Consider the following 25320-nt stretch of genomic DNA (forward strand, 5'->3'; position numbering starts at 1 on the left):
ATGAAAATTAGCAATAAAAATCGGATCAATTCAACTTCACCCTGAATTTAGAACCTATAGAACAAGTAAAAACATTTCAGCTATTTAGGCACAGTTTTTGGTGAAGATGACAAAATTAATATGGAAATAGATGGCAATGGAATTAAAGCAAGTAAAGCGGGAAGTTAACTCTATATACGTTTATATAGAATATGAGAGAAATTAGTCAAACACTAAACTAGACAGTTCAAACCACTTTTAACTTATGGATTTGAAATCCGGTTTTGAAGTAAAACACTTGAACATAGATAGACTGGAGATCAGCACACATATGCAAATTCTGAGAACGATTGCATAAGTAATCTATTAAATCCCTCTGGAATTTTGAATCTGCAAAAATACCTGCGGCTAGTTGTTGTTCCAAGGAATCACAGATTCCAAGAAGAGGGAAATTTAGATAACTGATTACACCCACTTTGTTCTTTTAACCCTATAAAAATTCAAGCAATGTCTAGAACATGGTCCAACCTCTAACACGCATTACCTACCTGTCTTCTTTCACTTTCTCCACCTCTATGGTCTTTGGTTATACACAATGGACTTCATTTATTTTTTTACCTTTTTTTTTTTTTTTTGTAAATTTGGTTTTTATATTTTCACTTGTTAAACTGCATTTCTGCTATCAATTGTATTATCATTTTAATCTCAATAAATTTCAGTTTTAAATCATATACTCTTATAAATATAATTTCGTGTGAATGCCATTAAGTGAACCCAAAGTTGTTGCACTTTGAAACAAAGATGAATGTATAATACTTATAATACTAAGACTGCCAATGGTGTTTCTTTTCAAATATAAACTCAATTATGACAAAAAAAGTAAAGACTATTTTTACACAAAAAACCATAATGATATAATGCCACTGTAGAGCAATTGGAAGAACAAGTACATTGTGCCCTTCAATTTGAAAAAGGCAAAGTTCAATGTCAAGAGGAATCTATATGCGAGTTTTTCTGATTGAAGGGGGGGGGATAGCCAATTTCATATGAAGGTAGTAGTTTTTCACCCTGAATACATACAAATCAACTATGATGTACTTGGTGGATGAAATATATCTATATAGAAATATGAGATAACGTGCCATGTCAAATGTGTATGTAAGATGCTAAAAATATATTATTTGCATTTGATTTTTTCAATATTCGCTGTGTATGTTTTGTATTGAATATAAACACAATAAATATAATAATAATAAATGTCTATATTACGATTTTTTTCGAGGGAGGCCGTGAAATATTTTAGTTTCTGCAAAGGGGGCCCTAACATTCAAAAGTTTGGGAAGCACTGTTCTAAGGCACTTTTCACTGTATCAATCCACCTATATCTTGGTCTTCTTCTGGGTCTTTTTCCTGCCAACTTGGCAGAGAACAGTTGTTTTTGCTAATCTTTACTCTTCCATTCTGTTAAAGTGACCATATCACCTGAGATTAGCTCTGCTAACACATTCCTGGATGCTAATAATGTCAAGATCTTTCCTGATATCCTCATTTTTAATATAATCTTGCCATTGATGACATCTGTTCATGTCCCCAATCTTTCTCAGGACTCTCATATCAGCGGCCTATAGTCTTTGATCAAGTGTTTTTATTTCTAATCCAGCTCTCAGAATCATAAGTTAAAATTGGCTTGAACACTATGTTGTATACAGCTAATTTAGTGTTTTGACTAATTTCTCTCTTACTCCATATAAATTTATTCAGTTGACTTCCTACAATACCAGCTTTGTTGATTCTGTTGTCTATCTCCATATTTAATTTATTATTTCCGCTAAAGATTGTTCCTAATTAGCTGAAATGTTTTACTTTTCACAATTGTTCTATATGTTCTCCATTCACAATGCAATTGACATTATGCTTCTATTTTCATTGTCTTGCTATCGCTGATTTTCATACCAAATTTATTACAACAGTTATTCAATTTAGTCAGGGAATCTTGCAAACTTGTACTGGATTTATTTAAAAGTATAACATCATCTGCATAAAGCTGAGATTAACATCTCCAATTTTGATATCAGGTTGGGGTGTTTGCTTTTTGGCTGAAGAGAAAGGTTGTCATGTTGCTCTAGTATTTGTTGAGAATGCCGCACATAGAGAATGAAATCAAAGTAGATTTTAAAGATGTGCTTTTAAGACCAAAAAGAAGTACATTAAAAAGCAGAAATGAGCTTGATCTGCTTCGCACATATAAGTTCAAGAACTAATGAGGTCATTACCATGGGATGCCAATTATTGCAGCTAATATGGATACAGTTGGGACATTTGAAATGGGCAAAGCTCTTTCTAGTCAAACTCTTTACAGCAATTCACAAACACTGTTCATTAGATGACTGGAAACAGTTCGCAGTAGAAAATAAATCAGTATTAGGAAATGTTCTTCCAATTGCACTGTGGAGGCGCAATTGGAAGAACGATGGTACATTGAGCCCTTCGATTGGAATAGGCCTAAGTTCGATTCTCATCACGACGGGAGAAATCTTTATCAGAACGATTTTCAATCGAAGGTGAGTTAGCCGATCTCATACGGAGGTAGCAGGGTTTTTTCTCCCGGAAACTCTGGTTTTTCATCCCACATACAGATAAATTGGCCATTCAGAACACACGCAATTTACAGACAAAAATACTAGTTGTGGTGGGCGGTAGATGGCATTGACGGAGATGATTCGTAGCAGAGGTTCGGTGTAGCGGTTGAGTGGTAGGTGTCTTCCAGCGATGAGTCTTCGGACTCCTTGGAGGTGTCAGGAATAATAATAATAATAATGTCGAGGCAAGTGCTGGAGCTACCCCAAAGTGATTTTGAAAATCTTTGTGCTATTTTGAAAGAAATACCAGAAATTAAGTATATATGTTTAGATGTTGCTAATGGATATTCGGAGCAGTTTGTATATATTGTGAAACAGGTTCGTGCAACTTTTCCAAACTATACAATTATGGCAGGTAATGTGGTTACTGGAGAAATGGTTGAAGAACTTATTCTGGCTGGTGCTGATGTCATCGAAGTAGGAATTGGGCCTGGATTTGTGTGTACCACAAGAATTAAAACAGGAGTAGGTTATCCCCAACTTAGTGCTGTAATTGAGTGTGCTGATGCTGCTCATGGATTAGGTGGACATATTATATCTGATGATGGCTGTACCTGTCCTGGAGATGTACCAAAAGCTTTTGGTGCTGGAGCAGATTTTGTGATGATTGGTGGGATGTTTGCTGGACATGATCAAGCAGGGGATGAAATTATTGAGAAAGATAGAATCAAGATGAAGTTATTTTATGGGATGAGTTCAGCTACTGCAATGCAGAGGTATCATGATGGAGTTGCTGAATATAGAGCATCAGAAGTAAAGACAGCTGAAGTTCCATATCGAGGAAATGTAGAGAACACAGTTTTGGACATCTTGGGTGGACTTGTTCTGCATGTACTTATACTGGTGCTGGTAAACTGAAAGAGCTACCTTGGCAAACAACTTTCATCCATTCTTTCTTTTAAGGCTGCACGGTGATCAGCACTCATATTTGTAAATTTAGGGACACAAAAACACACGTGTTGAACAGATTATTTTATTAATTACTAATAAAATAAAACTTGACGTTTTGACCCCTGTATCGAGGTCATCATCGGAAGAATACAAGTGTATACGGAACCAAGCTACATGCTCATGCCCTATATACCAGTAAACTAAATCTACGTAATTAATTAATCCTTTACCCTAGCCTGACCTCTAGTGATAAAAAAAAAATAATAAAATAAAAAAAAAAAATACAACTACAATAAACTGCTAAGTCCTCATGTATTAATATTCTTCTGGATAGTTCCGATTGTTATAATATGATTTCTTTCAGTTGCTGTTGAATGTTACAAACACCGCACCAGGTTGTCTTCTTGTAGTGGGAATTTTCTATGGCTAGTTTAGGTTGTTATACAGGTTGTAGATGGGTCCTCCACATTCTTGAAATAGTTAGGCCATCATTTTTGTTGAGATTTGGGTTGTGTTTGAGCATTTCACGACTCTTTAAATTTTCTCTCAAACCAGGTTTTGGTGCGGTGTAGGGACTTGGTATTTTCCCAATCAATTCTGTGGTATGTGTGGTCAGAAAGGCCAGTTTTTCCAAAATGGAGGTATTTAATGTGTCTTTGTGTTCATCTTGCCTGATTGGGATAGTTCGCCCTGTTTCCCCCCTATGTATGGTATGTTACATGTGCATTGTATTTTGTATATACCCCTGGGTGGGCTAGGCGTGGAAGAGGATCTTTAGAAGAACTGAGTAGGTGTCTTAACTTATTTGGGGGTTTAAAGGTGGTTTTAATGTTGTATTTGCATAGTGTTCTGTCTATTTTTTCAGAAATGCCTCTAACAAAGAATGGCAATAGCATTCCTGAAATCTTTTTTGTTCTTACTGGTATCTTTATGGAGGATCTTGCGAATAGTTTTTTTACTGTATCCATTTTTTATAAATGTTTGGTTGATGATCTTGTAGTCCTGGTTTAGAGCCTGTTCATTAGAACAAATAGTTAGAGCTCTGTGTTTAAGTGTGCTTACGACACCTAGTTTCTGTGTTGGACAGTGGTAAGAATTTTTGTGTATGTATTGGCCTGTGTGTGTGTAGGTTTGCAGTAAACTAAGAAGGAGAGATAGCCATAGGGAAGACGTGTGACAAGTGTGTCTAGGAAAGGAAGAGAGTTGTTTTTTTTCCATTTCAATGGTGAATTGGATACGATTGTGTTGTTTGTTTGGGTGGCTAAGGTATGTATTTAGAGCTTTGCAGCCGTGGGGCCAAATTGCGAAAATATTGTCGACGTATCTGAGCCAAATTTTGGGCTTTAGACATGCTGTCTCTAGAGCACGTTGCTCAAAGTCTTCCATATAAAAGTTAGCTATTGGGGGGGGGGGGGGAGTGGTGAGCCCATGGATGTACCTTCTTTTTGAAGGTAAAAATTGTTTTGCCACATGAAATATCCAGAGCGGAGTACGTGGGAAAAGAGGGCCATGATATCGTGTGGAAATATGTTCTGTAGGAGCAAGATAGTGTCGTTGATTGGGACATTGGTGAAAAGGGAAGTTTAGTCAAAGCTGACTAATAAATCTTGGTCGTTGCCAGCCCATCCTCGTTCATTCAATATCCAGGCAGATACCCAACAAGGTGCACCATAAGAAGGTGAGGATTATTGGACATTAGGCCAGAAGCCCTGGCTGTTTCTCTGCTTCCTTTAAAGACTATATGATGGTCTCCTCTCAGTTATACAGATTTGACCCTTAAGCATCCTTTTTGGCATTAAAATTTTGCCAAATGGATAACTTTCAACTACTAACTCCTTTCCATGATCTGATTACTGTTCTCTCTTGATCGCAACATCTGCTCTGAGTGAATAACAGGATATATTCTAATTAGAATGAAGGCCTTCATACCATTCCACCCAAGATCCCCAACCACAATCTATGTCTTGGTTCTCCAGCAAAATGGGTCAAGGAAGTTCAAAAAAGCAATTTAGTATATCACAAGTGGTAAACATATTTCATTTCAGGATGGTGTAAAGATAGTGTATATAGAAAGGTAAATAGGAGTCTGAGGAACACCTGCATTAATGCACAGTGAACAACATGAGAGAAAAGTAGCAAACCAATCACAAAGGTCAGAAGCCATGGACCCTGAAACCCAGTAGATGACAATATGCTGAAAACCTATGCCAGACAATCAAATGCCTTGGAAATGTTTCTCCAACCAATTTCATGGGGAATGTTTAGAGGTGTGCGATTCCACCAATAAAGATTTCCTGGAAATCTTGATAGGGATGGATGGAATGAAGGAAGCTGAATAGTGTATGTTAGCCAGTGGTGGAATGGTAGCAGCCAATTTAGAGGAGCAATGTCCATGAAAGAGGTACAGTGCTGAAAGAGAGCACCTATGATAAAGTGATTGAAGGGAGTTTGTCAGGAAAGGGTAGTCTATTAAGCAAAATGCCATCTTCTGAATATCATCAAGATTTCTTAGGGAGGTTTTGGTGTTCAAACCCAAATGTGGAAACTACTACAAAGTAATGTTTAAAATGGAAAAGAGCACCAAGCTTTTGAAAGGCTAAGGAGGCTATGTAATATACACTATCTTTACTACAAAGTAATGTTTAAAATGGAAAAGAGCACCAAGCTTTTGAAAGGCTAAGGAGGCTATGTAAGTAATATGTTTGTGCCAGGATAAAGTGGATGTGAAAGTTAACTCAAGAGAAAGTTGATCCTGAAAGGAAACTGGAACATTAAGAAAAATGATAGTGGATGGGGATAGGAGTTTTCTTGTGGGTAATAAGACAGGCTTGAAATTTTTGGCAGTGGAATTTACTAAGTTGTTGTCACACCATTTGAGGATGTTGAGGAAGTCAGTGGTTATGAAAGATCTTGAGGCATCAAACATTAAGATACTGTAGAGTTTATTGAATGAGGAAGAGGAATAAAGAGTACTGTCATCAGAAAGCCACAAAGAGGATTTGAAGACAGCAAAAGGAGGTCAGAGGACAGACACACCAGCATTAATGGGGAAATCTGATGAGAAACCAATCCATGATGACAAACAATGAATGACCAGAGAGGAAGTTAGCAATCTAATCACAGAGCATAGAAGGGAAGCATAGATGGCAGCTTGTTTAGGTGACCTTGGTGTCAGACACGATCATATGCCTTTGAACAGAAAGAAGTAACACAAGTTTCTCCAAATCTTTCCATGGCCTGTATCAAAAGGTGGATAAAATTAGCTAGGAGGTCAGCTGCAGAATGAGAATGGTAGAATCCATATTGGTGATCATTAACTGTTGAGTCTCCAGGTAATGAAGAAGCTGGTTGATAATCTTCACCACTTTTGAAAATACTGAGGTGAGAGTAATGGGTCAAAAGTTAAATGGCTGACATTTGTCTCCCTGTTTGGAGACAGGCTGAATGTAGGCATGCTTCCATGCTTTTGGGTAGATACCAGTAGACTATGATAGTTTATATAATCAATACAGGATGGATGTCAATTCTGGAGCACAACTAGATGAATACCATCTGGTCCAGGAGCCTTATTAGTATCAAGATTAACAAGGGTTTTTCTGATGTCCTTTTCGTGAAAGTTTGGAGGAGACATGCAATGGGCAGTATGGTAGGTGGTTTGCTTTGGTTGTCCAGGCAGGAGTTGAAGGGGAAAAAACTGATGCTAAGAAGTCTATCTTTTTCTTGGGTGAGGTTACTATAATGCCATTAGGATGTAAGAGAAGCCTCAGGAGGTTTGATTTCCAGTAAGCAGGAGGCAAGTTTATTGTATTTCATTCTTATGAAGTCTGCTTTCAAATTGTTGATAACTTTTTTTTACATATGTTTCTGGCTGTTGTGTGAGCTGAATGAGAAGTTGGAATTTTTAATTAATGCCAATGAACATAAGTTGCATTTTTATCATAAAAGGCAGAGGCACATTTTTTTTTGAGAACCATGGCTTGGATACAGGTCAGTGGTTTGCAGTGGAGTGGGGTTTTGATGGCTCTCATTCCAGTGAGGATTATTTTTTTATTAGTTCAGTGCAGGTGTCTGGATCAGGAGAGCAAAAGCAGAAATCTGACCATTGAAAAAGCAGCATAAAAATTCCAAGTCATCCCCAGTTGGCACAATTAGAGTGCCATAGGGTATGAGGTTGAAATTAGCTGGGAAGAGGATGAACTGTAGAGAAGGAAACCTAAATAAGATTGTGGTCAGAATTGCAAAGGGGAGAGTACACATCTAGTGTATTAGAAGGGACAGCTGGTTTAGAAGAGGTCAAGATTGTTGGTAGAATGATGATGATATGTAGTATTTTGGTTGGTAGATTGACTATTTGTGTTAAGGCATGACTAATAGCAAAAGACTCCGATTACCATCCAACTTGATCTGTGAAGTTGAGGTAGGGGAGCCAGTCTGTTATGGACATTAAAGTCCCCAAAGAGGACAATCTCATAATTTGGATAATTAGCTTGTAAGAAATCAATTTTTAGTCAAAAAGGACAACAGGATTGTCAGAGTTAGGAGAGCAGTAAGGGCAACAAATGAAGGCTATAAAGTGAAGTAAAGAAATCTTGAGTCAGAGCAGATCGACAAGTGTGGATTCCAAGTTGGACAGCCTTTGACAATGGATATCAGATTTCATAAAAGCAGATGTTTCTCCTTTTTGCAGAATGCACCATGCAGGGTGTAGTTGGGATAGTGGAGGTGGACTAAGGTTCTGTTAGGAAAAAGATCAGGTTTTAATGTCTGTAAGTCATTAATAATGCCTCGAACATTGGTGAAATGAATATGGAAGTTTTTTGTTTTTTTTTATTGGAGAAAGTTTTGGTGTTTTGGGATGCATTTTTATTATTTGTTCCATTTTTCATATGTTTAGATTTTTTTTGTTATTTTTTATAGGAGATTTTTTATATCTGCAGTTATAATGCTAGTATTTTAATGATTAACTTTCATGTGTAGGGTGGCTTATTCAGGAAACAAAGAGTAGGAGCATGCAGCTGGGGTGAATGTACATAAAACACACACACACACAGTGCACCCAGACTCCAGTCCAAGTATAGCCTTGGACAGTACTCCCTGCACTGTTCTCCAAGGTTTAAACCATTGACCTAGTCTCGTATACAAGTATAAAAAAAGGTGTATCACCTTATTATTAAATACTTGGAATGAGCGAGAGTTGTTGAAAGCTTGTAACGAGACCTCAATAAAGGTCGAAACTAGTAGTGATCCTCCCCTTAATGTTTTTGAATTATGGAATACTAAGACAATTGATGTAAAGTCAGCAGTCTCTATATACAAGGAGACTAGTTGTGAAGTAACTTCACACTTATGCTTGCATTAGGATACATGATTAAAATAAGAATATAATTTCTTGGCAAGCATAATATATTGTAATTACAAAAAAACTTTCAACAACTGATGATTTTGTTTTTTAAGATAGGAAATATGCATTCCTGGAATTCTCTCTTTGCCATATTATCCTCCAATGTTCCTCTAATAAGCCACCCTATGATTTCTGACTAAAGTTAAGAATGCTACTTTTTTAAGTAGCATTCTTAACTTTAGTCAGAAATCATTCCTCAGTCGCGAGTTCTATAGCATTTTCTTCTACATCTTCGACTTTGGCTAGAAGATTTTCATTAGGTGGTGATCCATTCAATAGTCAAACTCTTATTTGAATTCCTCAATGATTTCTTTTTCTTGGGTAATCAATTTTCCCCCAGTCATTAAACAGTGTGTGTGTGTCATTTATATAGTATTGCTTCCAAGCCTCCATGGAATCCTAACCCACTGAAGGTCAAATACTCAGACCACAATAACTATCATACCTTGCACTGAACGTACTGCATCTGCACTGTATCCAAATAAAGCTGAAAAACTGAGTTTTGCATTTCTTTCAATTTTGCCAATTAATTTTTTCCTGTCAGTATTCTTTCATGTGTTTTACTGAACACGAAAGAAGATTGACAGGGGAAAAATATTTTATAGCCTCATTGCACATCAGTGAGCTACATGTTTCATTTTGTTCTTTGTAAAATAAAATGATTCAAGACATCTTCAAGTATATGTGATATTTTTGAGCTGAATCCATCTATTTGCTATTACTCCTATAAGAGGAAAAGTGAATATTGTATTTTGCGCTTATCTTTTCTACACACAGTCTTCCTTCATGTATTTATAATCCTGTTGTAGCTGGTATTTCTAGTTACACCTCTCCATTTGATAGTCTTGCTCGAAATGTGCGATAATCAGGTAATGGTCAATATACACATGAACTCATTTTATACATGCGTGTCTAGTGCATCATTATAGTATACATGATTGCTATACTTCATCTAGAGAAGAGTTTCTGGATATTTTCTTCTGGCATTTGATAACATTGTAGTAATTAGACCACATTAGTAATGACCACTGTCATTACTAATATGGCTAAAAATGGTTAGTGCACATGAACAGAGCTAAGGTTCCTCAACAGTGTCTTTGATACATTCCTAAAGGAAGGAGACTAATGGGAAGATCAGCCAAGAGATGGCTTGCATCTGTAACAGGCCACTTCGCCTGCTACTTAACAGGATGACAGGTTACATCCTTTACATCAGAGATAATGAGCCCACTGTATCAATCCTTAACCTGACACTTACAGGTCTAGGTCATTTTTCACCCTGTCTCTTATTCTCCTGAGCTGAACAGTCAGAAGATATGTCCTGCACAGTATATTAATATTGGATGGCTTAAAGAAATATTGATCTGGTCTAATCTTTGATGTAACCAGAGAGAAATATGTTATTTGGTAACAAACCAAATTTTAACCTTATTAAATAAAAATATCTGGAGGAGATATAAATGTAGAAGGTATTTTACCTTGGGTATAGTAAATGTTAAAAATACCAAGCAATTTTAAACCTGGTTTTACTCCATTTCCCAAGTAAGCACACAGACAAACAAGTCAAGTCTGCGCCTGCAAGTGATGCAAGTCTAGCTGATCCTACAGGTATCACTTGCAGGCGCAGACTTGACTTGTTTGTCTGTTTGCTTACTTGAGAAATGGAGTAAAACCAGGTTTAAAATTGCTTGGTATTTTTAACATTTACTATACCCAAGGTAAAATACCTTCTACATTTATATCTCCTCCAGAGATTTTTATTTAATAAGGTTAAAACACCTTATGGCAACCTTGTTCTGGTAAAATACTTATAAGCTCTGTATTACTAAATCTTGATATTTCTAGCCTAGCTCCCACTGATGAGAACCTGTTCCAGCGGATTCCAGCAACAGTTTAGGAGAACCGAAAAGAGAGCTCCGATTGAAGTCCTGCCTTGGTAAGATTCCTTTGTTCTTTTTGTGGTTTTTTTTAGGCCTATACACGGCATTCCGCTATTTTATAGGAATAGACTATCCTTGGAAAGTCTTCTTCCTTTCTTTCGTTAAATAATGTCTTCGGTTTTACCGAGGGTAAGAACCCTCGGGTTCGAAATAGATACAGAGATCGAGAAGAGGACGTTTGCTAGAACCATTATTGATAAAGTAGGGGCAGACAAAATTTCCGGTTTCACACCTTATGGGGGTGGAAGATTTCAGGTTGTATGCACGGACGTTGCAACACAGGAAAAACTGCTGAATGGAGTAGAATGCAAAGGGAAACTTTATCATCCTTTTGTGGTGGGAAGCGTTTCCAAAACAGGTTAAAATTGATCAATTCCCGCTCGAATATTTAGAAGAAGACAAGGATGTAATAGTAAAAGTCTTCTCGAAATGGGGAGCCGTCCGGGATATAAAAATTGGCACGGACGCTGATTTTCCTCAGTGGAAGTCAGGAGAAGTTTCGTTCTCAATCATGATGAAGGCAGAAATCCCAAACTTTGTCATGATCGGGTCAGCCAGGGTAATGGTCAGTTACCCGGGCATAAAAAGACAGTGCTTTCGGTGCAGATCACTGGAACATTTAGGCGCGGACTGCCCCAAGAACAAGTGCAGGAACTGCATGGGGGCAGGACATGCGCTAGCCCAGTGTGAAGCAGCCTGTCTGAAATGCAAGTATACTACCCACAAAGTCAACGTTTGTCCTAGCAGGACACACGCCGAGAGAATAGGAGGTGCCAATTCGCCAATTCCAGCAAATATTTCAACCAAGAGCTCAGAGCCTACAAGTCATGACTACCTGACTGCAGATAAGACAGTGACAGAAATTACCACTATAGATCCTGACGTTTTCCCAGCACTTACAACCCCAGTTATGGTGATAACAAATGACAAAATTCAACCACCTACTGGCAACAAGACAGAAAGAAAAACAGAGAAAAAAGAAAAACGAAATGCTAGAAAAATCATTGAAACCGAGGATGAAATGGAAACAGAGAATAACACCAATGTCACCAAACGACCTATCACACCAGAAGAAGAAGAAAATAAAAGAACCAAACCAAATTACGACAGCCCAGCAGAAACGTCAAGTTCAGAGGAGGAGGAAGAAAAAGGAAATAAAACAGACACCCATTTAGAAACAGATGAACAGGAACAAAGAGACGATCTAAGACCCATAGGAGAATCCCACAATCCTGGAAAAAAAAATCTCATAGAGGAATTCCAGGCAAAGCTGAAACAAAGGCAATATCAGAACCGACAAAGTTCCCTCACACAAAGGCCAATGCACCTATATTGCATCTCTTAAAAGATTTCCCCGAGGAGGAGGCGAAACTACGAAAAGCAATAGAAACATTCGGAGACATTCAACTGATACTCACAGGACAAAATGGGCCAAGAGTCATCAGTGCAGAATGGAACGACGTGTTTGTCGATAATATAGATGAAATCACTCCTGAAAAGATCATTGGTCTTATCGATGCAGAAGACGACGTGGGACTAGCACTGCACAGAGGCCTCTACATGCTAAACCACGTCCGTGGAGACAAATTAGCAGATCTCATCATCAAAACCAAAAACAATAGACAGCAGGAGGATTTAAACCTCGCCTAACAAGTCAGTCGACTCCTAGTATCGATCTGCCAGAGGGGAAAAAGAAAAAAAAAAAAAATTCTGGTTTGTTTTTTCTTCTTTTTGTCCTCTTTCAGATTAGAATTTTTGTTGTAAAAAAGGTCTATCTCTATTCCACACAGGAGGGGGTATCCTGAGAACCTGGGCTGCGAAGGCTTACACCGAGGCGGTGCAGCTCCTTGTGGGCTGCATCACCCAGGCCAGGCTCTGCCCCCGCTCTTCTCTTCTCAGTATTAAACTGGTCATTCAGGTTGAAATTTCAGAATTTACCTAGTTTCTTACAAATTGTTATATGTAATTTTTAATGTTATTTACTAGTTCCTCTTTTTCATGTGGTGCTTCTTTCATTTGTTTTTCCCCACTTTCCTCGGGCAGACACCTGAAGAGGTGACTGACCGGGAAAAGCTGAAAAGAACGGATGGAGGGAGATAATGTCAGAGATCTACTTGGTGCTGACATTTACGTCAGGCCAAGTAGATCGACTGAGGCCTCTTTTAACTATCTACTACTATCCACTCTATCTTTTCTCCTCCTCTCTCACTATCAAGCTGACTCTCAGCACAACTTTTTTTTAAATCTAAAGAGGCCAGTGATGAAAGGCATGAACTCCCATTCGACCTCAATAAAGGTCGAAACCGGTCTGGGTAGTGGCCCCTTGCCTTTAATACAAATCATCATACATCCCCTTCTTGGAGATGTGTTTTGGCATTAAGGGTAAATATTAAGATTAGTGATCAGAGCTTATGCCACCTTTACCACAAGTTGCCTTGGTCTTGCACTACCTGTAGGATCAGCTAGACTTGCATCACTTGCAGGTGCAGACTTGACTTGTCTGTTTGCTTACTTGGGAAATGGAGTAAAACCAGGTTTAAAATGGCTTGGTATTTTTAACATACATATATATATATATATATATAGTCATGATGCACATATATATATATATATATATATATAGTCATGATGCACATATATATATATATATATATATATATATAGTCATGATGCACATATATATATATATATATATAGTCATGATGCACACATATATATATATATATAGTCATGATGCACACATATATATATATAGTCATGATGCACACACATATATATATATATAGTCATGATGCACACATATATATATATATAGTCATGATGCACACATATATATATATATAGTCATGATGCACACACATATATATATATATATAGTCATGATGCACACACATATATATATATATATATAGTCATGATGCACACACACACATATATAGTCATGATGCACACACACACATATATATATAGTCATGATGCACACACACATATATATATAGTCATGATGCACACACACACATATATATATATATAGTCATGATGCACACACATATATATATATATATATAGTCATGATGCACACATATATATATATATATATATAGTCATGATGCACACATATATATATATATATATAGTCATGATGCACACACACATATATATATATATAGTCATGATGCACACACATATATATATAGTCATGATGCACACACATATATATATATATATAGTCATGATGCACATATATATATATATATAGTCATGATGCACACACATATATATATATAGTCATGATGCACACACATATATATATATATATAGTCATGATGCACACACACACATATATATATATATATAGTCATGATGCACACATATATATATACAGGGTGTTCGGGATAAATTTGACAGTTTCGTAAGGAAAAAGAAAATCTTCTTTGTATCTATTAAATTTAATGAATTGACAAAAAAACATTACAGGCAGAGTTAATTACAATACTATCAACAAGATTTACTCAAAATAACCCCCATTAGCATCGATCACAGCTTCAATTCTGCTTCGGAACCTCGAACAAGTTGATGCTACAGTCTCCCTGGGAAGGGCCGCAAAAACTGTTTTAATTTTATCCATTAACTGGGCTTTTGTATTACTGGAAGTGCGATTGGTGTCTTTTTCAACTGCGCCCCATACAAAATAATCCATGGGGTTAAGGTCTGGGGAGTTTGGAGGCCAAACATTTGGACTGGTGAAGTCGTAGAAATTTTCAGACAACCATTTTTGACTTTTCCCAGAGGTGTGGCAAGGGGCCGAATCCTGCTGCCATACATACGGCCTACCATTGGCTACCCTTGTTATCCAGGGCTTGACTACAGTTAGCAACTCCACGAACAAAGCCCGAATTCCAATGCCAGGGTTCTTCAACACCTGTTCCTGCAGATTTGCGAGGAATTCTGCTGTACGAACGCAATCAGATCGTCTGCTAGGGATCTTTCTTCTTGCTACATCCTCGTAGTCACCATTGCAAGTCTCTAGTTCATGCCTGATTGTTTTTACTGTATTCAGGGAGCATTGGGCAGCAGTCGTAATATCCTTATTTTGATTGCGGGCACGAATCATCATGATACAAGTTATTCTCTTCCATGATTCAGGTGGGTTCCAGCTATCCATCCTTTCTGACATCTTGTATATGAATGAAGAAGGGTCCAAACTTTTAAATGAAGAGAAGTGTGTGTTAATACATGTAACTTACGGAAAAATATAATTAATTATAAATATGTCAAATTTATCCCGAACACCCTGTATATATAGTCATGATGCACACACACACACATATATATATATATAGTCATGATGCACACACACACATATATATATATATAGTCATGATGCACACACACACATATATATATATAGTCATGATGCACACACACATATACATATATATATATATATAGTCATGATGCACACATATATATATATATATATATATAGTCATGATGCACTCACATATATATATATATATATAGTCATGATGCACATATATATATATATAGTCATGATGCACATATATATATATATATATATATATATATAGTCATGATGCACATATATATATATATATAGTCATGATGCACACATATATATATAGTCATGATGCACACATATATATATATAGTCATGATGCACACATATATATATATATAGTCATGATGCACATATATATATATATATATATATAGTCATGATGCACACATATATATATATATAGTCATGATGCACACATATATATATATATATAGTCATGATGCACACACAAATGATGCAACCACAAGTTGCCTTGGTCTTGCACTACCTGTAGGATCAGCTAGACTTGCATCACTTGCAGGTGCAGACTTGACTTGTCTGTTTGCTTACTTGGGAAATGGAGTAAAACCAGGTTTAAAATGGCTTGGTATTTTTAACATACATATATATATATATATATATATATATATATATATATATATATATAGTCATGATGCACATATATACATATATATATATATATAGTCATGATGCACACATATATATATATATATATAGTCATGATGCACACATATATATATATATATATATATAGTCATGATGCACATATATATATATATATAGTCATGATGCACACATATATATATATAGTCATGATGCACACATATATATATATAGTCATGATGCACATATATATATATATATATATATATAGTCATGATGCACACATATATATATATATATAGTCATGATGCACACATATATATATATATATAGTCATGATGCACACACATATATATATATAGTCATGATGCACACACATATATATATAGTCATGATGCACACATATATATATAGTCATGATGCACACACATATATATATATATATATAGTCATGATGCACACACATATATATATATAGTCATGATGCACACACACATATATATATAGTCATGATGCACACACATATATATATATAGTCATGATGCACACACATATATATATATAGTCATGATGCACATATATATATATATATAGTCATGATACACATATATATATATATATAGTCATGATACACATATATATATATATATAGTCATGATACACATATATATATATATATAGTCATGATACACATATATATATAGTCATGATACACATATATATATATATAGTCATGATGAACGCGCACACACACACACACACACACATATATATATACATATACATATATTTTGTAAACTTGGTTATTTTTACTCCTAATCCCAAGTAAGCAAACAGTTAAGTTTGCGCCTGAACATAGTTGAAGTCTAAAGGTAGTGCAATACCAGGGCAACTCATTGTAAAGGAGGGTAAAGCTTTAATCACTGTTCTTAGTAATTTCCATAATGTAAAGCAGATCTCACTAAGAGATGTATATTGCAATATATTATGGGTGGGGTCACTACCCAGACCGGTTTCAACCTTTTTTGAGGTCTCCTCAGTGAGTAGCTAGACCCTAAATACCAAAGTTTTAGTAATATAGAGCCTTATCAACTTTACCTATACAATTTACGGTCTAGCTACTTACGGAGAAGATCTCAAAAAAGGTTGAAACTGGTCTGGGTAGTGACCCCACCCATAATGTATTGCAGTATACATCTCTTAGTGAGATGTGCTTTACATTATGGAAAATACTAAGATTAGTGATCAGAACTTTACCCACCTTTACAATGAGTTGCCCTGGTGTTGCACCACCTTTAGACTTGAACTATGTTCAGGCACAAACTTAACTGTTTGCTTACTTGGGATTAGGAGTAAAAACAATCAAGTTTATAAAATTACTTGGTAACCCTAATATACATTATTCCCAAGGTAAAAAAACTTATTTACATCTATATCTCCTCCAGAGATTATTAAAAATAAATACACCTTGTAGCAATCTCTTAGTGAGATGTGCTTTACATCATGGAAAATACTAAGAATAGTGATCAGTTCTTTACCCACCTTTACAATGAGTTGCTCTGGTGTTTGCACCACCTTTAGACTTGAACGACATTCAGGCACACTTAACTGTTTGCTTACTTGCGATTAGGAGTAAAAATAACCAAGTTTATACAATTACTTGGTAACCCTAATATACATTATTCCCCAGGTATAAAAAACTTATTTACATATATATTTTTATATATAAAGTCTAACTTTCGTTAGATGTTATCTGTAATGTTTTTGAAAAAAATGTTCGCATGCAAGACATTTGGGATAATTATTTGTTGCTATATGAACTGCGAGGGAAAGATTTTCTATTAATTGCAATGTTTGAGCTGCGAGAAAGTGTTGACCACACTGACGTAACAGTTATTTCATATTCTAGCCACATTCACAACTTGGTCTTTTTCATTATTAGCATTTCTTTTTTTGTTTTTATTTTTATTGCAAAATTCTTCGACTCAGTAAAAGAAAAATCTCTATCCCCGGGAGACAAATTATCATCAAATTTTAGTACTGTTAATTATTAGTTTCGTGCTTCTTTCTTCAAGTGATGTTTTCTCCAATGACTTGGTAAACCTGGTCATATACCTTATACATTTATCATATACATTTCTTCTATTTCTATTTGAAGTATACGCGAAGCACGATTGCTATCTGTATTTTAAAAGATTTTCTAATAAAAAGAAATGTCTGTAACCAAGATAAGACAACTAAAATATATAAATATAAAGCAGAAAAAATTATAAAAGTATTATTTGAATATGTAACTGAAAATTAATTTTGCTTACCGAGTGTTATTTGCAGTACACTTTTCTGTGTTATATGTATATTAACTGTATATCAATTTTATAACTATCACGACAAACGAATAACAATACTACCATGTGAGACTATATAATACAAGAAATGTTTCCAGCCCTTAAGACTGCCATCTAGTGACAAAACATAGCACGATAAGAATGGAAAGCAATATTCGAAACATATTATAATTTCTCGAGGACATGAATCTGTTATTGCATTAAACCTTTGACACACATATATTCAAAAAAATAAAATTGTTACTATACCATGAAAAGTAGCTGCCAAACAAGTACCACTGTTTTGTTGATAGTTTCCAATTATTATTCCGATAGAGGGATAACGTATTTTAAGGGTTGCGCAGGCGTAGTTGTTAAACAAGTGACCAAAACTCCTAAAGCACATGGCGGTAGATGTTTGTCTTTGCTTCTATTTGAATTTATAATGGAAATTTTTATTAGTTTCTTTGATCTTCTTATGGTATTTTGCTCGTGAATTAGTTTCTAAACAATTTGTTGATATTTAAAAACCAGCAACATGGGTATTGAATCTTTGCAGAAGTTCATCGAGACAAACTGCCCAAGTGCCTGCGTGCCAATTGACTTGGTGAAAATTGCTCGAAGTTTTGCATTTTCTAATTTGGCACATAGGGGTGGTGATTTCCGGTTTCATTACGACTATGAATATTTTTATCCTAGCCCATTTTGTCTTGTGATTGATGGAGAATGCTGTTTAGATAGACTGTATGGCGGGTTTTTTGGAGACTGGGTATGTGGTGGGCAATGGAACCGAATGGTCGATTTCTTGACTACCTTTTTTCAAACAGTGCAGAGCAGTAACGTAGAAGTAACTGTATTTCTTAATGGTGCTGCAGAACCTCACCGCATGGAGAGCTGGATTGAAAAGCAAAAGACTGACAAAGAAAGGATAATCCAGGTGCTCAGACACGTATCTGTTAAAGGTACACCTCCTCCTAAGGTTTGGTGGATTCCACCAGTTGGTCTTCGATCATGTCTCAGAATGGTTTTGCGCCATTTAAATATTAATGTTGTACTCACTACAAATGACCATCATCAGGAAGTGATGAACTATTGTCGCAAAAACAACTTCCATGGACTTTTAGCTGAGGATTCTGAGTATATCATTTTTGATCCACCGCGTTATTTTTCATCGGAGCAGCTGAAATTAACTTTTAAGGTAAAGTGCATTTTTAAAAGTATGGGTAAAAAATATAATCTAATGTGAATATTTTGAGTGAATTTGTGTTTGGGGAATGTGCATCACTTGTCAGTAATGTTGGCACTATAAATATGCATATTATAGGTAGATCAGCTTTTAATTTATTTTTGTCTTTTTCCAGTTTAATATTGCAGCTTTTGGAAAGAAATTGTGTTATGTATGGTATTTTGCTACCATTCTGTAACAAGTGAAGCAGTAGCCCTGTTTCTAGTATTTGTTTATAAACATAAATATTTTGCCAGCATACCTACTTTAACCATTTGATGAACTGTTTCACTTATGTATCCTCCTTAAATTTAATTCTATTTTCATGAATCTTAACTCTTTTTTTTTTTTTTTTTTTTGCAGAGTATGATTATTTTTTATGATTGTGAGAAAATGAATTTCAAAGTACTGTTTGCTCCATTAAGCCTCCAGCATGAGAAAATAAATTAAGGGTGTCTCAATTTAGTTTTTTTTTTTTTTTTTTTTTTTTTTCTCCTTTAGAGTTACGAATTCAGTTGTATACCTCTGAGTATTATTTTTGTTTCTTGCTATATTTGGAAATCAGAAAATCATTACCTTGATCATAATGTGAAAATACATCATGTAGAATAAGGATTTCACATGAGATGTAGTACATGATGATGATGTATTGTTAGTCACATTATGATATGAGTCACAGTAGTCAGCTTGAAAATTGTCATTCTCATCATATTCTTGATTTTATTCTTCCTCCCACCAGTAGAGATCTTACTGGTTGATCTTATTTTAAAGTACAATATATATTTAATCATTAACTTTCATTTTAAAATACATCAAATCCTAAAATGTATGAAATCAATTAAACTGGAAGATATTTTATGACTGTACCACTATGTCGTATATAGAGATAGTAGTATTTTTCATGGTAGTCAATCTCCTGGAGGGAGAAGACACCTGACAGGAGGAGTATTTTTCATTCTGCAAACTGGCCAGAAGAATATATGCAGTAACACAATAACACTTGGTTGGAATTATGGCTTCATAGCCATAGTTGCTTTGGCAATAATTTAAACTAAACTACGAATCCATTCCTGTTTTAGGATAAATATTTTAATTTTGGTATGATGTAATTTTTTTCAGATTTCAAAGATGTTATATGTCATAGAAACTTAATACACCTAAGATATGCAGATGATATCATAATTTTTGCATTTTGCAAACACTTCAACGTTAATATAATGATAGAAGACCCATATCATGAAAGCAGAAAAGTCAGTCTAGAAATAAACAGAGAAAAAACTAAAATCATGTTTAATCATTCTGTAACACCAAAAAACATAATAATAGAAAACAATTTCTTGGAATGAATCTCTTCATATACATATTTAGGTCATCTCATTGATCTAAGCTGTGGACTCCAAAAGGAAATAAATAGGAGAGTTCAATTTGCCTGGGGGTGCATTCAGAAAATTGAAAAGCATTTTCAAAACAATGATGTCTCACTCTGTTTAAAAAGGAAGACATTTAACCAGTGTATACTTCCAGTCATCACATATGGTTGTGAAACTTGGTTGCTAACTAAAGCACTGGCAAATAAACTAACAACTCAAAGAAAAATGGAGAAGTTGATATTAGGCATCACATCAAAAGATAAGAAGCCAGACTCGCATCTGACATCATTCTTCACCATAAGTGGCTAAAATGGAAATAGGCCAGACATCTATCCAGGAGAGAAGATGAGTGATGGACCACTGTACTAACGAACTGGATTCTAAAAGAAGGTGGAGTGATGAACTGTCAAAATTTGTTGGGAAAAATTGGTCAACCATTGCCAAGTACAGAGAAAGGTGGAAAGAACTGGAGGAGGCCTTTGTAGTGTAGGTGCCGGGGGGTGTGTGTGTGTATATATATATATATATATATATATATATATATATATATATATAAAACAGCTTGTTTTTCTTAAGTATGTTTCTATAAATCTTATCTGGAATGTTAAGTACTGAAATTCCCCTGTAATTCTTGCATTGTTTTATGGAAACTAGGAGAGCTCTATTCCAATCATATAGAATTCAACCTTTTTATCAGGCCTTCTGAATTGTGTATTGTAGCCACTGTAAACTTTTATATTTCTATTAGTATTTCTGGTTAGGTTATTTAAGTTAGGCCACAAAGCTAAGATTGCTGGAAACATGCATGCTTGCAAGTGCTATCTATAGTTGTAAGACATGGGTAATGGTCAAACAGTGAGATGAATATTGCTTTTAAAAAACATGTTATGAAAGAAATTTATATTTATATATATTTGTACAGAAAAGCTTAGGTGTTGTTCCTTATCTTTAATAAAGCTTAACAGTATAACTAACACTGAGAGGAAAAAAATACATTTATTAAAACTAATATTTTGCTGGTTTTCTACCCAGCATCAGAGCACGATGCAACTATTACAAGCACGTGGCACTAAACCAAGTAATTGTAGAAGCAATTTAAATTGTAACTGACACCTAATGTCCTTACATGGTACTCTCTATGGGTCAGATAACTACAAAGTTAATTCAGAGATGTCTGGCTAATGGTAATGCAACCATATTATGCTCTTTATACTCCTTCACATAGGATTAGATGGAGGAAAAACATCTTTATTACATAGAAGTAGTTACAGATCTAAGAGGCTATTCTTAGAATCAGCATCACCTATGAAGTACTCTTCCAATCTCAACAAATATGGTTGCATTAATTTACCAAAGATCTGGGACACTGTCATTTTAAGACCTAATAGCTGGCTTCTCTGAATTAACTTTGTAGTTATCTGATCCATAGAGGGTGCCATGTAAGGACATTAGGTGTCAGTTACAATTTAAATTGTTTCTACAGTTACTTGCTTTAGTGATGTGTGCCTGTCACAGTTCCATTGTGCTCTGATGATGCTACTAGGCTAGAAAATCATAGGTTTTCTAGCCTATGATGCACATAGGCTAGAAAACCAGTGAAATATCAGTGAGTTTAATAAATGTTTATTATTATTACTATGATAATAATAATAAATAATATTATTATTACTGTTATTTCGCCTGCTTTCGTTTAGGAGTGCCCTTTTTTACTCAAGAATTCTTAGGGCGTTGCAGATCTATTTTAGAGACAAATATGTGTAGCATGATAGAAGAAAATTCGCACATACCTTTTCTTGGATGTTGTTGCCTGTCTTCTTTCCATGGTGTGCATACTTCTGCTGTTACGGTGTTGAAAGGGGGAGTCAGGCAACATGGGAGAATTAATTTGAAAAAACCCAGGGTTTTTTTTTATATAATATATACATATATTATTTTTAAGGGTGGGTGGAGCACTTTTTTTGTAGGGTGGGAAAAATGATGGAAAAAGAGGCTGAAAATAGAAACTGTCTTTTAGAGGAAGGGTTTATGGGAAAAGGGGAGAGGGTTGATGGGGTGTGAGCTTTTTTGACCGTGTGGGTTGTTGTCTGAACTCATGGAGGAAGGGATGCTATGTCGTGTCGGCTTGGTGATTCTGCCTTTGAAGTGTTTGTGTTATTGCCTATTGGTTGGAGTTGTGACCTAATTTTTATGTTGTGGAGCTTCCAACACTTGGAGATTATGTAGGGTCGGTGGACGTTGATTGAGTTCTCGTCACATTTTATGGCTATCGTTTCCGATATTCTAAGCATTGTTTCGTTGTCTTGTTAATAAATGTACTTTTTTCCCCTCTCGATGATAGTTATACCGTTAAGCTTTATTATGGATATATATATATATATATATATATATATATATATATATATATATATAGGTGTGTCTTGCTCCCACTGACGAAAGGTTATTTGCAAACCTAAGTACATTTTGTATTGTGAATGGGCTAAGGATTTTTTCCTCCACTTTATATATATATATATATATTATATTATTTTATTATTATTTTTTTTTTTTACATAGTCTGGAAACCCTGCTGTATACACACATAAAAAGTTCACACATGGAACTTTTTCAAGCCATTTCAGAATTCCAATAAATGAGACGGTAGCCTCGCACCAGGCGATGAAATTCATTTCCCACCTAAAGACAATCGCAAACATCCATGTTCACTGTAGGACTTAAACTTGTTGGTTGGAGAGTGGGAGACCTTTTGTACCATGCTTGTCTAGTCAGTTCACTGGGCAAACCAGGCCAGTGTGGTGCAAAAGGTAACAAATGAAGAACTTAGAAAAGTAACCACAAAGAAAATCTAATCTAGAAAATCATTTGAAGGAAAGTTAAGCTTTTTGGACATATCTTTAGGATGGTTTGTTATCCATCCTACAAATATGTCCAAAAAGAATAAAGATCAAAACCTTGATATTTAGTACACTGGATGGTAAAAGCAGAAGAGGATTGTTGAAACAAGAGCGGGTAATGATATGAACAAGTGGTGTGAAAAGAGTTTGCAGGACATAAGCCATCTGACAACAGATAGAGAAAAATGGCAAAGACCAATGAAATGAGATTATTATTATTATTATTATTATTCCTGATACCTCCAAGGAGTCCGAAGACTCATCGCGGGAGGACATCTTCAACTGTCTCTACACCTTACCTCTACTACGAATCAACGCCATCTATCGCCCACCTCCAACACCACCACAGCTAGTAATTTTTGTCTGTAAATTGCGTGTGTTCTGAAGGGCCGATTTGTATGTATGCGGGATGAAAAACCCGAGTTTCCGGGAGAAAAAACCCCACTACCTCCGTATGAGATCGGCTAACTCACCATCGATTGAAATCGACCAGATAAAGATTCCTCCCGTCGCGACGAGAATCGAACTTAGGCCTATTCCAATCGAAGGGCGCAATGTACCGTTGTTCTTCCAATTGCGCTACGGAGGCGCTAAGATTCAAAACAAATTGGCGCTGATGCTGATGATGAATGATAGGTTATTTAGATTTAAGGCCAAAGCAACTAAGGCAATGAGGCCATTGCATTATGTCTATAAATTGTATGTGTTCTCACCACAGGATTTTTATTGCACATCATCTGTTCTAGATGCCTTTCTGCATTTCAGATTTCCAATAGATTTTTGACTTCAAGGATTGAGTCGTACTCTTGAAAACATTCCTTGTTAATATTTCCAATTGTGGTTAAAAATAACAACAGATCTGTCATCATCAAAGTAATTACTACAAACATCCAGAACATTTCTAGTTTTTTCATGTCATTTTTATCATCTCTAATTCCTTTTACCTATCTTTTCTTCATTTTGAAACTTTTTCATTAGTTTTCAGAATATTTTACTACCCTAGTGTCATCTACATTTGCCTTCATCATTGTTAGCAGTTTTTCCATGACTTTCATTTAACTTCTTTTGCATATACTTCAGATCTCACGCATTTTACTCCATATTTCCTCAGTTTTCCTGCCAACTTACTTGCTAAGAGCTTTCATTGTGTTTTCTTCTTCCTTATCATAATTTCCTCTTTAACCTCTTCCATCCATCAGATAGTTAAGATTTTTTTTATTATGCAAACAATTTCATTACATACCCTCTCTAACTGAATCACTGTTTTGCAAGAGTAAGCAACTAAGTGAGTTATCAGGATTTGATTCTTTGTTTTTGCTTTTTAATTTTTTCTTAAATAATATTTGTATAGTTCCCTTTTCTAGCCACTATGTTTACACAACTTCACAGTGGCACTCTTTCACAATTTGCAGAAAATTCATTTACACCAACAGATTCACAGACCGTCCTATTATTCCATATTCCCAACTAAGTTTTTTTCCCTAATATGTGACATTAAAATACTGGCTGACAAAACTAGTAATCTATTTTGACCACACAGTTGAAATCAACTGTATTTGTTACACCTTCTTAGCTAATAACTACATTTCCTACAAAATTAGAATTTTGTTCAGTACTGACAGTCTCTCAGTATCAATTGTCCCCCCCCCACCACCACCACAGAGACCTCACTTGATGTGAAAGCACATCAAGCT

The 25320-nt window shown here is 35.5% G+C and overlaps 2 protein-coding genes and 1 pseudogene across 6 annotated transcripts in view; 2 read left to right on the forward strand and 1 right to left on the reverse strand.

Annotated features, from left to right (window-relative positions):
• LOC150101829 (ADP-sugar pyrophosphatase-like) overlaps nucleotides 1-18244 on the reverse strand; it is a 139116-nt gene extending 120872 nt beyond the window's left edge. Inside the window, exon 1 of one of the 2 annotated variants that reach the window (XM_090400229.1) lies at nucleotides 18132-18244. The gene's annotated coding sequence lies outside the window, so the exon portion shown is untranslated. The remainder of the gene's footprint in view (nucleotides 1-18131) is intronic. The other variant, XM_090400228.1, reaches the window with a different exon arrangement.
• Nucleotides 2118-3520, forward strand: LOC150101830 (GMP reductase 2 pseudogene; annotated as a pseudogene).
• Nucleotides 18245-18535: 291 nt separating the features above from the next.
• Nucleotides 18536-25320, forward strand: part of LOC150101831 (constitutive coactivator of PPAR-gamma-like protein 1 homolog) — a 326792-nt gene continuing 320007 nt past the window's right edge. For all 4 annotated transcript variants that reach the window (XM_090400106.1, XM_090400107.1, XM_090400108.1 and 1 more), the window contains exon 1: nucleotides 18536-19338. In XM_090400106.1, the coding sequence (XP_090256232.1) occupies nucleotides 18679-19338 (660 nt within the window). In that variant the 5' untranslated portion in view covers nucleotides 18536-18678. The remainder of the gene's footprint in view (nucleotides 19339-25320) is intronic.

Source organism: Typopeltis vanoorti, chromosome 11, assembly GCF_054136105.1.
Source record: "Typopeltis vanoorti isolate ZY-2024b chromosome 11, IOZ_Tvanoo_1.0, whole genome shotgun sequence".
NCBI lineage: Eukaryota > Metazoa > Arthropoda > Arachnida > Uropygi > Thelyphonidae > Typopeltis > Typopeltis vanoorti.